This window comes from Oryza sativa, chromosome 2, assembly GCF_034140825.1.
Source record: "Oryza sativa Japonica Group chromosome 2, ASM3414082v1".
NCBI lineage: Eukaryota > Viridiplantae > Streptophyta > Magnoliopsida > Poales > Poaceae > Oryza > Oryza sativa.
This window is the reverse complement of record NC_089036.1, coordinates 26,849,345-26,865,994: the sequence shown is the minus strand read 5'-3', so window position 1 is coordinate 26,865,994 and position 16,650 is coordinate 26,849,345. Positions and strand designations below refer to the sequence as shown.

Sequence of the window (16,650 nt, the reverse complement as noted above, 5' to 3'; positions counted from 1 at the left end):
AAGATGGGCTCTCGGCGTGGTGGCTCTTTTATAGCGAGAAGGGGGGAGAAGAGGCCGCCACGGCACCACTACGGAACGAGCAAGTGGTTGGCTGGATGTGGGACGGGGTCACCGGTGCCCTACGTCGCGGGGGATTTGGGAGCGAGGAGCTGCATGCTGGTAGCCCACCGCCCCACCGCGGTCGCGCGCCCGGGAGGGCAACCGCGGTGCGCGCAAGAAGACTTTTCCGGGTCTTCGAGCGTGTGACAGCGTGGATCGTTTTCGCCGATCCAGCCAGCCAGCCAGCCGCAGGTTCCGAGTCCAACGTTACAGCCGGGTGACGCGAGTATACGCGGTGGCATACTGGCATGGCACCTTCACCTTGCTATGCTATGCTAGTAGTAACTTGGAGATTTGTGGCTTGACTCGATTTGCGTCGTTTCAAACTGTCACACCCTATATTGTAAATTGAATTTTGAACCATATATTTTTTGTTAAAGTTTTATTTTTGTCACTCACGAATTATTTTTTTTCGCTTTGAACCAGTTATTTTTGCAAATATTATAACTTTAGATTTGGTGGCTCACATGTCAATGGGATTAACCACTTTATTTGTCCACGTATCACTTATATGGGACCACTCGATATAAGCTGCAACATTTGATAACAATATATAGTCCAAAATGAAAAAAAAAAGTTGCAAGGATGGTTCAAACTAAAATTTTTAATAAAAATATGTGACCTAAAGTATAATCTCTATATGGTTTATAGGCTCGCTGGGTGTTGGGACGACCGTACGTGTTCTTTTCTTTTATGCGGAATAACCGTTTTTTCCCAATTCGCATTTTAGAAACCGTGCGTTCGGCGCTTTCATGTACGGATTTGTTTGGCGCTTGTGGACTTGGATATGTGGGAAAATGTCCCACAACCAAAACTATTGCAGAAGTCCAAAAGTCAACAATGGACTTTTAAGAGGCAGGACTGTTTACGAAGGCAATGGTCAATGAATATTGCTTTCTAGCTGTTTCTTCGATAATTGCGGTAACCAAGTGGTATATATATATATATATATATATATATATATATATATATATATATATATATATATATATATATATATATATATTGCTATTTACTGGTACTAGAAAATAATCTAAACCATTGATCTCATTCGATTGAAAGGGTTCAAATCTACTTAAACTATCACTTCAAATAGCGGTATTAGAAACATAGAGGGATATTATTATAAAAAAAGTGCGAAAAGTAATAATCATCATTTAGTGGTGAATAAACTTTTTTTTCTTTTTTTTTGGCTTATTTCGATGGAATATGAGTGATGTCAGCGCATTGGATGACCATATGTTGATATATATATATATATATATATATATATATATATATATATATATAGTTACCCTTAATCAATCTATTCGCTTGCAAATTTAGCCTTAATAATTAATGAAAGGATCAGATCATTTTTAATGGTAGTATAATACTACTAATAGAAAGCACGGGAGCATCATTAAGTGATTTCTAAGTTCAGTCCGGCTCGATAAAGCTGATAACCCAAAAGCTATCGTCGTATTTTTTATATCTCTACTTATCCACTATAATGCCCTCTGCTATTTCTCTCTTTTTTTTCTAGGACTGTTAGGCCACTCGCTTGAACCTTGGAAAAAGAAGTCCTCCAACATGTCAAAACCTCTGCCATATACCATGGAAAACCCGTATAATTTCAACCCCAGTGGTGGCAGAGAGTATATCTCGTACGTTTTGAAAGTTTATAGGTGCAAATATATCTACTGCGTCCTGTACAAAATACTCATAAATGAGGAACTAGTTTGATTAATAATCACTTCGTAGTAATCCCTCCTACTTTTGATAGTTATATTTCTAAATCTGAAAAAAAATATTTTTGATAGACATATTTCATTCCAACAACCTATTCTCTTAATAACTTTCTCGAATTGAATGCGTGACTCTCCAGCAACAATAGAGCCCTCCACTCCTCCGCCCCAACGGACACCGATAACAACACCAAATCGTAACAACAAAGGATAACCAAACGGCATAATTGAAGTAATTGAAGGGAATCAACACTGGATTGTGCTATTTCATTTAAAATAGAGGGAACAAAATATAACCCCTAGGGGTAAAAAAAAAAGAGAAACTGTACAAAATTGAGAAGGCCTATACACAATTTGATAGAAAATCCTGTAGCCTCTTTGCTCCCACCATGGTCCAAGTTCTTGCCTCCTCTTTTATTTTTGCCATAAGGTGCCGCAGTCTCCTTGTGTTCGAAAACCCGCCGATTTCTTTCCTTCCAAATCTCCCAAACTATTAAAAGAATTAGGGTCCGAAGGCCTTTCTTGGGCACCTCCTTTGTATTGGCTAGCATTTCCCACCAATTTTAGACGCTCTGATATGGAGCCCAGTGGCACGGGTCTAGTTGCTGGTAAGCCACCTAGGCGGCAGTCAGGCTCCAAATCCTTCTAGTATATCTACAATGGACAAGAATGTGGCTTGCTGACTCACGCGACAAAGGGGCCACGTCCCACTGTTTGGCCATCCTCTAGCTGCTAGCTGGTCTGAAGTCCACACCCTGTTTTGGATCATAAGCCACGCGTAGAATTTACATTTTGGTGGGGGCCGGGCTCTCCAAATTAAGGCGTTGAAGTTGGTGCTAGTGGTTCCCAGGCATTGCGCTTTGTATGCCGACGAGGCCGGGTATTCTTCATGGTTTGAAAGCTTCCAGGTGATTTGATCGGGCTCGCTTTGATTGAGAAGAATATCCTGGATTGCTTCCCATAGGGAGACGAGCTGGCTAAGCAGACCTTTTAGGTTAGATTTTTTTATGTAGGGAGTACTTAGTCGGACCTTTTCCGATAGTTCCATTACTCAACATAAAAAAGAAAATTATGTCTTTGGACTCATGGCATGCATCGTGCGTCAAGTCCCGGTCCTGGCGTTTAGTATTGATCAAGGCACACGTGTCCACACGCACATACATGATTTAGCTAATCTTAAACAGGAGATCATATCATGCACATCGCATGGCCGATCGATACGTGCCCAAGTCGACTTTGAATTTGATCTCGCATGTGATTTCAGATTTCTGGTCTTGGTAAATGTTTACATCAAGCAAGTATTGAATGGCCTCGACTGTATAGTCGTATTCACACATGATGATGTTTTGCATTCAGTGTCGACGACTAATTGATTGATGCTACAGACACCGGCTTAGTGATAAAAAAATGGCGTTTGTTAAGTTCTCCGTCAAACCACCGTGTTTCTGCCTTCCTGGCATGGCCGTGTGTGTGTCCCTGACCTTGGATCCAGGCATCCAGCTCGATCACGCTGATCTCGTCTATTTGGTTTTGACTTTGTATGGAGATCGGAGCAGATCCAAGCATTTAAGAAATAGGAATACTATTAATTAATTATATGTTTAAGCATCGATCTTTGTCTATAATTTGAGGAACACCTCCAATTATATTCATCGACTTTGTAAGACTAACGTCAAAAGGGTTTAAGTCAAATAAAAAACCGGGGTTGGTATATAGAAGTACTTTCAAAAGTACGAACGGGGATAGGCTACGGTCGCTTGTAAAATTTGTCTTTGGAACGCATATGCGTTTGAACTGGAAATTTATATGGGTTTGATTATTCGGAGTAGCTATCAGGACCACGTTAATTACCATTAGTTTGGAAGCAATTTTTCTAAGAAAAACATGGTTTTGACAGACTAAGTAGTAGTGGGCGATCAATCAGCTACTGCTGGTGAAAGACATTTTCTGAAGAAAGTGTATTATTTGTTATGTGTTCTTTTCCCTTTTTTATAAAGCACTTTTATTTATTTTAATAAAATTTGTCGTCCGATCTCTGTGGCAACTTCCTTTTCAAGTTAGGTAATAGTTCGGTATCCTGTAATGGAGCATGGTTCATCTTTTCTCTCTCTCTCCCCGAGCACTGAACATGTTTTGCGTATTTCGATCACACAGTCTTGATCAGATAAAACTAGATCATCTTATTTTAAAGCAGATAAATAAAGAGTGCTACTAGATGCCAACAGAGACGTGCTGCTGAATCCTGGCTCATGATGCCAGATTGCCTGTAGCCAATTAGGAGAATCCAATCAGTAAACTATTCCCCGAAATAAAATCAGTAATCTATTCCTTTTTTCTTTATTCTGATCAGTAACGTATCCATGGTGGACAGAGATGAGCAATTAGGAGTATATATAGCCAGTAAATAAACTAAGGGGATATAATATCCAATCGTTCATTTTTCATGGCGTGAACAATGCCGGGAGATTTGATGTGATTGGACGGGCTGGCGATGTCATGCAATAAACATAAAAAGGATCGGGTGAGTTGGCCACGTACGCTAACCACCTACGCAGGCAAACTTAATCAATCAATGGTGAGTCCATTGGACCAAGTTGTATTAATCGTCTTTTCGCCCTGGCCCCCACTGACATCACCACCGATCAATGGACAAGTGCTGGGAATTGGGATCGATCGACGCAGCCGATACGCAACGCTACATGGAAACGGTTTCACCCGGCTAACAACCAGTGTTTTCACCAGTGTTTACGACGTGAAAGCCCGTGATGCAGTAGCTATCGTCTCGTATAAAGGACTTCCTCCGTTCTAAAATACCTTAAAATATTAGTTGTTTCATCCATCACCTCTCATTTAAATTTCTTTCCTATTCTATCTCTAACTATCACTAAAATGAGAAACAATAATCTTTTCTCTTACATCTTAAACTATGCTAAATTAACTTGAACAATGAGTATTTTACAACGGAGAGAGAGGCAGGGTTCACAAAACAACACAGTTATCACGTGTAACATTTTCAGTTTTTCAATCCATAATATACCTCATAATAACCGCGCGATTTTCACGAGGGGTGATGTTAACTCCAATTCAAACGGTTTGGTAGGGTCTGTTTAGTTCGCGAAATGAAATTTTTGGGTGTCACATCGGATGTCTGACCGGATGTCAGAAGGGGTTTTCGGACACGAATGAAAAAACTAATTTCATAACTCACCTGAAAACCACGATACGAATCTTTTAAGCCTAATTAATCCGTCATTAGTATATATGAGTTACTGTAGCACTTATAGCTAATCATTGATTAATTAGGTTCAAAAGATTCATCTCGTGATTTCCCCCCTAACCGTGTAATTTGTTTTTCTTTTACTCTTTATTTAATGATTCGTGTATATGTCCAAAGATTCGACGTAATGTTTTTGGAAAAAAAAAACTTTTGGGAACTAACCGGAGCAGTAGCAGAAGAAGAGGATGGATGGGACGGCCATTAGCTGCGATTGCTCCATCTTTGAGAACCCTGTCCTAGCTACGCCGGCGTTTTGGACGGATCCTCCTGTCCTCGCCTGTACCGGCAGGGTTCTCTCATCCAACGTGGGGCCAGGCAGGCAGGCAGGCCATCACCCAGCACCCGGCAGGCCCGCGATTCATGGATCATGTTCTGAATCACCTTTTCTGCAACGAGTTCCTCGTGCTTGAATTCCCCTTCGTGGCTGTCGCGGCGTCAAATTTGTGCACGTCACTTGTTGTGGTCGCTGGAAAAAAAAAAGCCGTGGCACTTTGAAGGCGAATCTGAGGGATTCCGGCAAAGATGGGCACGGCCACTACTCGGGCCAACTTTCCGTAAAGCTCGTCGCGGCGAGCGAGAGGAGTGAATTGTCGTGTCAGCTTTGCGTCGGGGAAAAAATCTCACCGGTGCACGTTCCATAACTGGAATGGCATGATAATGCTCGTTGAATTTGGAGGCGTGTGATGCTGTGCAACTGCTCCAATGTGCAGGTACTACTGCTGGTTGGCTGCCGGATGTGGTGCCGAGTGCAACCACCACGTGAAAATTCTGGAGAGACACTAAGAATGTCCGTATAATCAATGCAAAAATCGACGGAACAATTTGCCAGTCCCACAGCCAACCTAAACCCTGTATAAGAGAACAGATCATACATCACTTTCAACTTTGTGAGGCTGCGGCGCGCGCGCACGGCTATGGACGGTGGTGGTGGGTCATGGCATGCATAGTTTTTTTTTTCCCAAAGAATAGCCGTGATTATAAACGTGAGGCTGCCACCATCACTGATGAGCGGGGGTCATAGCCTCATAGGTCAATCCAAGTGCTGTCATCTGGTTATTCGGGGGGCTTCAGCCTTCTGAGTGCATCATAGTAATTCCAGAAGGGATTAGATCAATGGAATAAGACTCTGTTTTCAATAATCCAATTATTATTGAATTGGAAGTAATAATTCTAGATCAATGCAATAAGATTTTATTTTTAATCCCGTAACAAAGTGTGGGCATTCTACTAGTCATGTTAAATAAAAGAGATGGTTACAACACTACTATAAAAGAGCTACCAAAATAAAACATAGGGATTCTAAATCTAACATCGTCATAAGGGATGCGAGAGCACAACCATAATGCTAATAAACTTAAGCACACGTAAAAGTATATAAACGAGCATCGACCATTATCTTCATTCTCATGCCCTCAATCTAGCATCATCAAACAAATCGATGACCTAAACTCTAAAGATGACATTGCCGATTAGAACATCGGCAACATAACAAACAAGACTATTTATGACCTACAAATGAGATAGCCGCAACAAAGAGAAATCGGACCAGAGAGTACTCTAAGCAAATCCAACTTTTTAAACACCTTGAAAGATAAATTATAGACTTGCTAATAGATCTATTGAAAACTTTATACAGAAGAAACCGTAAAATCCAATGGGGGAGGATTTGTTTACCTAGGAAACGCCTATAGGGAGGAATGTAACCTTTGATGATTGTTTTCCTCTATTCCGCGCACCCTGTAATTCTAATACTACCTTGTAATTATGCCTTTTTACATCAATAAACCTTATAATTACTTCTTTTTATATCAATAAAAGCTCATTCAAAACTTACGGTAGTTTACTTGAAGAAAAAGAGAAACCCCAAAAGTTACTTAAGCCAAAGCAGAGAGAAGGGATCCTCTTCCCTCGTCGTGGCGCAGACATTAGATATGGAGGAGGAAGAGGATTAGAGTGGCGCAAGAGATACTTCATCAGTTTCATATTATAAGTTATTTGACTCTTTTTCTAGTTAAATTTCTAAGTTTGATTAAATTTATAGAAAAATATAGTATTATTTTCACACAAAACAAACATATTATCAAAACATATTTAATCTTATATTTAATGAAACTAATTTAATATTTTAGATGTTGCTAATTTTTTCTATTAAATTAATAAAAAAAAAATTTTCTATTAAACTAATTTTTTCAATAACTTAATCAAATATAATAAAATTTGACTAGAAAAAAAATCAAACGACTTATAATATGAAATGGATGGAGTAGTACTTACATCTTTTTATATCATCAATAAAAGTTCAAGCAGGCAAAAACTCGTCGGTTCCATTAAAGAAAAAGAAAGAAACCCTAAAACGTGCAAATGGCAAAGAAGATAAAAGGAATTTCCTCCCCCTTGTCATGGCCTCGCGAGAGACAGAGCGGACATGCAGCGAGTTATGGACTTAGTACTATGCAATTACGCCCCAGACATGCATAACATGCCAATATTTTGTTTTTAGGTAGCGGCATACAGTATTTGATTCTATTTTGATGTAGCTCTATCATTTCTTATTTTGTTTTTAGGTAGCGGCATACAGTATTTGATTCTATTTTGATGTAGCTCTCTCATTTCTATAAGGTAACCAGCTTACTCTATCATACCCTGCCCCAGTTTGGCATTAAATCAATATCAGTTCAAGTGGTTGTTCTCAAACTTCTGTTGATTGCTAAGGGGGAAAAAAACTGTTAAGACAGCTTGCGGGTATGTACCGATATATAGGGCCTGTTCACTTTGATGCCAAAAAAAACCTTACTAAAATTTGGCAACAAACTAAATGTAGCCACTTTTTTGACAACTTTACCAAAATTTGGTAAGGTTGAAAATGACATCAAAGTGAACAGGCCCATATTCTATGAACCTGTAGGGCCCATTTGTATCAAAGGATTTATGTAGGAATTTCATAGAATTCAAATCCTATAGGAAATTTTCTTATTTGGCTCTTTAATTCAAAGGATTGAAGCTTTCTAAATCCTATGAAATTCCTATGGAATGGCACATTGCATGTAGATTTTGGAGGAAATTTAGCAAGAACTCCAACCTCTTGGAAAATTTCCTTTGAGTCTATCTCTCTCATCCGATTCCTGTGTTTTTCCTGCGCTCCAATCAAACAGCCATTCCTGTGTTTATCAAACGGCCATTCCTGTGTTTTTCCCGTGTTTTTCCTATTCCTCCGTTTTTTTTACCCTGCGATTCAAAGGGTTCCGTAATCTCTCTACTATAGCACCAGTTGACGTCTTTACCAGAGTAACCATTATAAGTAGTACTGGTAGTAGATGTCTTTGAGTTAGGCCGTGTTTAGTTTCTTTTTAATTTTTTTTAAAGTATACGGACATATTAAACGTAAACTAATAACAAAACAAATTATATATTCTACCTATAAATTGTGAGACGAATCTATCAAGTCTAATTAATCCGTCTATTAAGTCTAATTAATCTATCATTAGCAAATGTGAATTTATCAAGTCTAATTAATCCGTCTATCAAGTCTAATTAATCTATCATTAGCAAATGTTTACTGAAGCACCATATTATCAAACCATAGCATCATTAGGCTCAAAAGATTTGTCTCGCAATTTATATACAAACTGTGCAATTGATTTTTTTCATCCACATTTAATGCTCCATGCATATGTCTAAACATTTAATGTGATGGAATTTTTGGAAGTTTAAAAGAAACTTTTTTGAAAGTTTAAAAGAAACTAAACACAGCCGTATATAACTATACGATGACATGAAAGACAGACATCAGCTACCGCTACTGCTAGATAGCCTCGTTGACCAACATGCAACAGCATAATTAACTCTTATTAAGACAACAATAAAGGCAAACCCCGCTAAACCCCAGTTCAGACAGAAAAATATGGGACCCAGCTAACGGCAGGAAGCATCACCCAACGAAAGACAATTTGTTTCTGCCAATCTACCAACGCACAATTAACTTTCCAGCACTGTGAGAAATTGTAAATTTGTAATCTGGTCGAGTCTAACTAAACCATGCAAGAGAAAATACTTTCTATGCAAACGAACGGAGATTGCGAGAAAGGACAAAATGTAAGCGTAAAATGAATCAAATACACTGGTTCTGCTTGCTCCTCTTGATTCGTGAGCAAAGAGCAACACAGCAAAGTTACATATATATTTGCAGCTCCCTAACCATCTGATTAAAGAAAAGATGCTATCGAGGGCGTTCAAATGAATATTACAAATACGTTGTAGTGAGCAAACAGTAGTAACATACGTCGAATTTTACATAGAAGGAAGTACTTCGTTATCTTTAGGACGAGCAGCACGACGTCTTCTGGTTGACAGGTTGCCCGCGGATCTGCACCGTCGGTGGCCTTGCATTTGCAGCGGCCGGTTGGCTCGCCATCCTGAGAAAAACGACAGGAGTAAAATTTACCCGGATATCAGGGTAATACGAGAGCTACACTGCTCATGTGCTCAGGGATAGATTTTTAATGCTGTACCTGTCCTTGATGGATGCAGCCATAGCCATAAAGGCCTGCTCCACATTAGTGGCGTTCTTGGCACTTGTCTCCATGAATGGGATGCCCATCTCATCAGCAAACGCCTGCAGGATTTTTAACAATTGTAGATATGTGAAATGTGTATCAATAAGGACAGTGCATGATGATCGTGAGAAAGCCAACCAATACACAGTACATCAAATGATTCTGAAGAGCTTACCTTAGCTGTTTCAGATGACACAACTTTGTTGGCAGTTAGGTCGCTCTTGTTCCCAACGAGGAGCTTGTTAACATTGTCACTTGCATAACGATCAATTTCATTCAACCACTGCTTCACATTGTTGAAGCTTTCTTGGTCTGTCACATCATATACAATCTGCATGCACAGGATAGGATGAATTAGTTTATGAAGGGGACAAGATGGCCAATACATTGCAGAAAATAGTGGTTGGATCATGTGGCCAACTTACAATAATTCCATGAGCTCCCCGGTAATAGCTGCTTGTAATTGTCCTGAAACGTTCTTGTCCAGCAGTATCCCACTGTAACAAAGTAAAAGAGTATACTCATACCACAGTCTTATCATCAATGTTTTCAAATACTAAATTCATGATGCATTTGGACCGTTGCTCCACTTCAGATTACTCTATGGATATGGATCACATTTCACCAAGTTTAATGTACTTCTCAAAGTTTGCTACTCATAAAAGAATCGTTTCTAAATAAATTTAAAGATTTCTCATCAGTGGCACAATTTGCAATAACAATGATGGACATACCAATGCACTCTATGGCCCGTATCTGAATCCAATTCTGGGTTTTAATTTATAAAGTATACTTTTGCCAGAATTGAGTTCAGATGTCGATACAGCGTTCAGCATTTAAACACATATTCAAATATGGGTAAATACTATCATATCCATATTTCAATAAGGGTTAAAGTCCAGCTTTAGCCCTTTGAACTTTTTGTTCAAACTATTTCACCCCAAACTACAAAAAAATGATTATTTTTCACTCTCACCTTTTAAAAGCAGACAAAAAACACCCTAAGACATAATTTGTTAGTGGTTTTGTTTGAAATAGACATGATTTTCCTAATTCAGACTCTTAATATGCATATTTTCTTGATGCAAATGTCACTTAATAATGTCCACCACCATGAAACTTACATAATTAAAATTCATGCTAGCAAAAGAAAAAATCACTACCATTTTGATCACAACCACCATAACATATGGTTCAGGGTGTTATGTGTCCAGTTTTGAATGTTTTGAAAAAAATAACCAGTTTTGTAGTTCAGGGTAATAAATGGACTCAGGCTGAGTTCCTTGGTGTTGTGCATGTTCCAAACTTCTCTTCCCTCGTTAGTGTGATTTTTACAAAAATAAATTATATAGGAGCATATCTTTCTGTAATATTTCACAAATATGGGAACATAACCTTCAGAACATATCTTCCTAGATTCATTGACAATAACCATAGCATCATAACTGGACATCCTTATTTGTGAATTTGTCTAGCAAAAGTAAAAACAATACAGGATCAAAAGCGATGAAGAAAAGGTAGCAGTAATCTTACGATTTGAAGCTTGATGGTCTTCCCATCCTGCTCTACTGTCCGTATTTTCTGCAAACATAATGTATAACTTATTGCTGTGCTACAACAAAGTAAATTTAACTCAAAAAGTAAATCAAGAATATATTGCTTACAAAATCAACTCCAATTGTGCTGATGTAGCTGTCCAGGTATGAATCATCCTAATCACAGGAGGTAAGTACATCAATAACATTCACAATCTACGGAACAGAAAAATTAGTCAAGCTTCAAACTTGATTCTTTATTATTAAATACGAGTGAATTGTGGATTCATGATCTACAATTCATGTTTATACAACAAGATGACCAATGGAAGGAATTCCTTGCATAATTATCATAACCACTTTTCTATTGCAAGAGTGGGGTATATGGTGTTACACTGCATGCTTGTACTGAAGCACATTTACATGGACCACATGTAAGAAACTATATATTCCTGAATAACTTAGTACAAGAGCACAATTAGGAGAATGAGTTTAACTCATACCGCAAATCTGAGAAGCAAGCACGATTTCCCAACACCAGAATCACCAATGAGGAGAAGTTTGAAAAGGTAGTCGCTGAAATTGACACAAAAAAACTAGTGTTACAGTAGCAGTACATAGACAAAATGAAATAATAATTACAGGCATAGGACTGCCACCTTCATTTCAACAACATAGTGTTTTATCACATGTAATATACTCCAACAGTAGTGGGAATTACTTACAATAAAACATTATCTTCCCAAATCCCAAAAGTCAACTTCCCTTTATATACATAACTATCAAATCATGACATGAATGCTATGAACTAGAAATAAATGTCAATAGAGACCATTGTATTGTTTATGACTCCCTTCTATATACAGGTAAAAGCAACTGAACAATTATGCATACATCTGCTCCAATGTATGTTAATATGCTATTATCCAAACGGGGCCAATATGCGTACTATTAGTACTTGCTGAAGATAACCAAATCCAAAATATGGCAATGTTTTACACATAACTAAAGTGCATATGGACATCAGCTGATAAATTGGCACACATATGAAGCAACATTTCAAACTAAATTCTGGTAGAATAAAATACAATTCCCATTCCCCAAATATAACCCACTACCGAGTACTATGTATGAGCCATCAGAAATCATGATGTGATTGCTGAATTCCCCTTTGTAATTCCGCCCATGCCGTTACCCAGTAAACGTCATAATGAAGAGCACATCCTCAACAATCCCCAACCCCCAGGACGCACCGCGATAGCCGCCGCCCGCCCACGCGCACGTCAAAACCACATGTTAGAACACGAAAACCTAGCCAACAACCATGCAAAGCGATCCGCCAGCGCTCTCCCACTCAGATCCAGCCAAAATACCCAGCCACGACACAAACGTGGCCACCGAACAACCAGCACGGCGAAACCGAGCGAGATCACGGAAGAGCACACGAACCATAGGAAGGAAGGAGGCGAGGGATCATAGGCCTTACTACTCGGGATTCATGCCGGACAGACGGGGAGTGACTACAACTAAGATCCAGAATGGAATGGGTGATTTTTTTTTCTTTTTCCTTTTGCAAAATAAACTGCTAGAGGGAATAAGAGAGTTATGGAGGGGTCTTTTACAAAAGATAAGTAGGAGGCTGGTGGCTAATCGAAAAATCTTGGCCGTAGGATGTTGATCCAAAGGCTCCAGATAGGCGTGTGCATGAGTGCATCTACCTAGCTGTGTGCATAGGATACGCTGCCAAACAGGTACCATTATATTGTTTAAGTTTGCCTTCCATATACAGATAAAAGTAACTGGAGTAACTGGAATAATCATGCATACACCGGCTACAGATGGGAGATTGGGAAATGCGCTATGCTACTACCAGTCACAGAGAGTTCAATAGTTAATAATATACTATTATCCAGACAGGAGTACAGGACCATATGCCTACCATAACTACTTGTTGAAGATATGCAAATATGGCAATGTTTTGTCCAGAGCAGATGGACTTCTGCTGATAAATAGGCACGCATTTCAGGAAACATTTTAAGCAGCTAAATTCTGGTAGAACATAATCCAATACCCATTCCAAAAATATTATGACCCACGACCCAGCTCCTAAGCATGAGCCATCAGAAATCACATAACCGTGTGTATGCAGCGTGAGGGATTGCCGAAATTCCTTTCTAACTCCGCACATCCCATCCCCCCAACCCACCACAACAACAACATCGCATCCTCAACAAGCCCCAAGACACGCGCGACATCCACAACCACAAATCCAAACGAATCCCCTAGCCAGATCCAGATCCAAACGACGAAAGGGAGCCAAACCAGCGCTCTCCCGCTCAGATCCGTCTCCCTAGCCCGCGCAAACCCCGCCAACCAACCATCACCGTGAAAGCCGCGCGAGATCAACAAAGCCCATACGAAGGAAGGAAGGAAGGAAGATCGGAGGCCTTACTACTCGGGATTCATGCCGGACGGAGACGGGGGGGAGTGACCGCGGGACGCTCGCCGTGGATCGCCCGCCGCTTCTTCGAGCCCACGCGGATCTGGACGGAAGGAGGGAGGGAGGGAGACGCGAGCGCGAGGCGAAGACGGGGGAGAGAGAGGAAGACGTGGGGGAAGGTGGGCGTGCGACCGCGTTTTTGCAGGGGGCGAGACGATAAAATACCGTGGCCTCGGAAGCGGGGGGAGGCCGCGGCCCGCGCGCGCGTGGGAGTCGTGGAGTGGAGGTGTGGAGCCAAAAGCCAAGGCCGCGGGAGCCGGACCGGCCGTGTGTTGGGCGTTGTTCGCTTCGACGCGGGGGAAAGCCTGACGGGTCGTGGCGGCCGTGAAGGCCCACTTGTTTATACGCGTATTACTCCAGCCTACCTGGTCATGTAGGAAAAAATTAAAAGCGTGTTCTAAGAAAACCATCTGAAAGATGATTAGTTCCACATCAATAATCGATAGTGGGGGAGTATAACTTAAAGTCATTATATATAAGACTAGTTTTTTGATTGTATAGACCTTGTGACTCCGGATGAGTTTGTAATAGAGAAGGCCCAATATAACATGGGTGACTCTCGGTAGATGCGTTAAGCTGCACACTTTAACAAGTGATATATACCAGAACATAGGATTTCAGCATTGGATAAAAAATACATGTGGAAGCGTTATGGACGACGTGGCCGACGCGCAAACAGTGTGTATAGAGACATGACATAACACTCCATGCGCTTGATATACGTAGCAACATAACACTCCATGCATACGCTTTGATATATGTACAGAAGACGCATTAGATCAAGAAGACACGTGGAAGCGTTATGGACGGCCAGCCGACACATTGACGTCGCGTATAGAGACACGACATAACACTCCATACGCTTGATAGACATACAGAAGACACAGAAAGGAGCAAGTCAACTGAGCAAGAGGCACATGCACTACGTTATATGCTGGTTAATTAAACACTTGCATGCGAGGATTAATTAATTGCATGAAAGGAGCATGCGTTGGTGTTTGCACATGTGATAGGGGCTGGAGCTGTGGAGTTGTGCAGAAGGTGACCTGCTGGCCGTGTTGAGCACAGGGAAGTGAGTCAAATTTTGTTCCACAAGAAACAGGATCGAGGGTACTGGACCGACTCGTACAGAACCTGGACAGTGCGCAAGGGGAGGTTGACCAAGAATAAGGAGAGGCCTACGTATCAAACGTCCGGAGATTTACAAATCTTAAAGACGATGTTCCACTATACGTTGAAGAAATGTTACAATGTTCCATTGCTAAAAAAAATTATTTCAACATAAATTGTTCCTTAATGTTTCATCTTTTACAGAAGAATGTTTCACCGCTTTATCGAAAATGTTTCAATTGAATGAAACACTCAAGATGTGACTGCAACAATAAAGACCCAATATGTACAACATCCGAAGAAACCAAATGCAACATCCATTTAAGAAACATACAGAAAATACAGATTATAACATCACGAACACATTATGTGCAAAAAAAAAACACGTGGTGTGCAACAATCCTCGCTAGCTCAACGTTGCCACAAGCCTCCTCACCTTCGCTGGCGAGCTCAGGCCCTCTCAGGCCATGGCATCTCAAGCTCTGTCCAGCGCACCGCCTCCTCGTGGCCGTGCCGCTGCTGGCGGTGAGCTTGGGGCCCTAACCGGTGATGGATGCATCTTCGAGCGATGTAGGTGCCACCGCCACGGAGCTTGGTCCTCTTCGACGATGATTACACCTCCTCCTCGCGGTGCTGCCGTCAGCAAGCTCGGGATCCTCTCTGACAATGGCGCCTTCTGCTCTGCCCCCACGCACCTCTCCTCCCAGAGCCACCGCTGCTGCCAACGGCGAGTTAGGGTTCCGGCGAGGTCGAGGCTTTCTTCGGCGATGGCTTATTCCTCTGGCCCCGAGGACTTGGCTCGCTTCGTGTCGTTACTAGGTGAGAGAGAAAGGGGAAACGGTGAAGAGAAGAAGACGGGGAAGAGGGCATACGACGCCTCTAAAGCGTTTTCCCAAGAATGGAGAATAGATAAGTTTGATCGAGACTCCGACTCCTTTGACGACTCAAGCGACCTCAAGACATAGTAGGTGCATGGAAAATTTGATACATCCAGAAGAACTTGACGATGCTATTGGTAGGAAGAGGTGCGAGGAGTGCAAGGCAGTTGGACCGGACTGACAGGGTGATCAGACCAATAGACAGGTTGGATGACGAAGCTTGGACGATTGAACCATGATGTAGAGGATGGACAATTCGCTGTAGGAACTTGTAAACAAATCTAGGAGAAAGGCAAGAAGACTCTACAGATGGATAGTTTATACAGGTATGAAGGGCGAGTAGATTGGTAGCAACAAGCTAGTCAGGTCGCATATGGAATTATCTGGCGGAAACATGATATAACTAGGACTAGGTAAGGAGTTGAGATATATACAGTTAGACCATAACTGAAAAGTGAGAGTAAACTTTATGGTGGTAGTTTCTTCGGGTGATTCAAGGCAACAATGATTTTTCTCAAAATATCCTATATTTAGTTTAAGGACGCGGAAAGTGTGGATGTTGAATTTATTAGCTCGGTTCATAAGACTGTAAGGAAAAAAGGGTTATTTTCATATACGGTAAGTTTGATTTATCTATTTGGTGATGACACGAGATATCTAGCCATGAAGTAGATAAAATCAAAATAAAGATAGAAATTGAAGGTGAATATGGTCTTCGGGGAGTCTGGTATGTTGAAGCATCTAGGCTCCCGTAGTTAATTTTGGTAATTAATGACAAGCGCTAATTGTGAACTAACCGTTGCTATTGAGATAATATTTGAAGTTAGGTCCACGTCATGTGTGCGCATGGATGACTATCAATGGATTAAAATTTGATGGCGCGAAGCGAATAAAAGAAGACGGTAAAACTAGCGCTTTAATTTAGAATTGATCAAGGTGTAGGGCGATCAAATTTGCTAGTTTATTTTTAG

General features: G+C 40.8%; 1 protein-coding gene across 2 annotated transcripts; it reads right to left on the bottom strand.

Moving 5' to 3' along the window:
- Positions 1–9,196: 9,196 nt before the first annotated feature.
- LOC4330181 (GTP-binding protein YPTM2) lies at positions 9,197–13,770 on the bottom strand. 2 transcript variants are annotated; one of them, XM_015772045.3, is made up of 8 exons: positions 13,644–13,770; positions 11,695–11,767; positions 11,321–11,368; positions 11,190–11,237; positions 10,082–10,153; positions 9,832–9,987; positions 9,612–9,715; positions 9,197–9,515 (listed from the first exon to the last, which is right to left on the bottom strand). In XM_015772045.3, exons 1-8 carry the CDS (start codon positions 13,655–13,657, stop codon positions 9,419–9,421), a joined length of 612 nt encoding a protein of 203 aa, XP_015627531.1. In that variant the 5' UTR covers positions 13,658–13,770; the 3' UTR covers positions 9,197–9,418. The 2 variants fall into 2 exon arrangements, with proteins under 2 accessions (XP_015627531.1, XP_015627530.1); XM_015772044.3 differs by lacking the exon at positions 13,644–13,770 and adding an exon at positions 12,678–12,722.
- Positions 13,771–16,650: the final 2,880 nt, after the last annotated feature.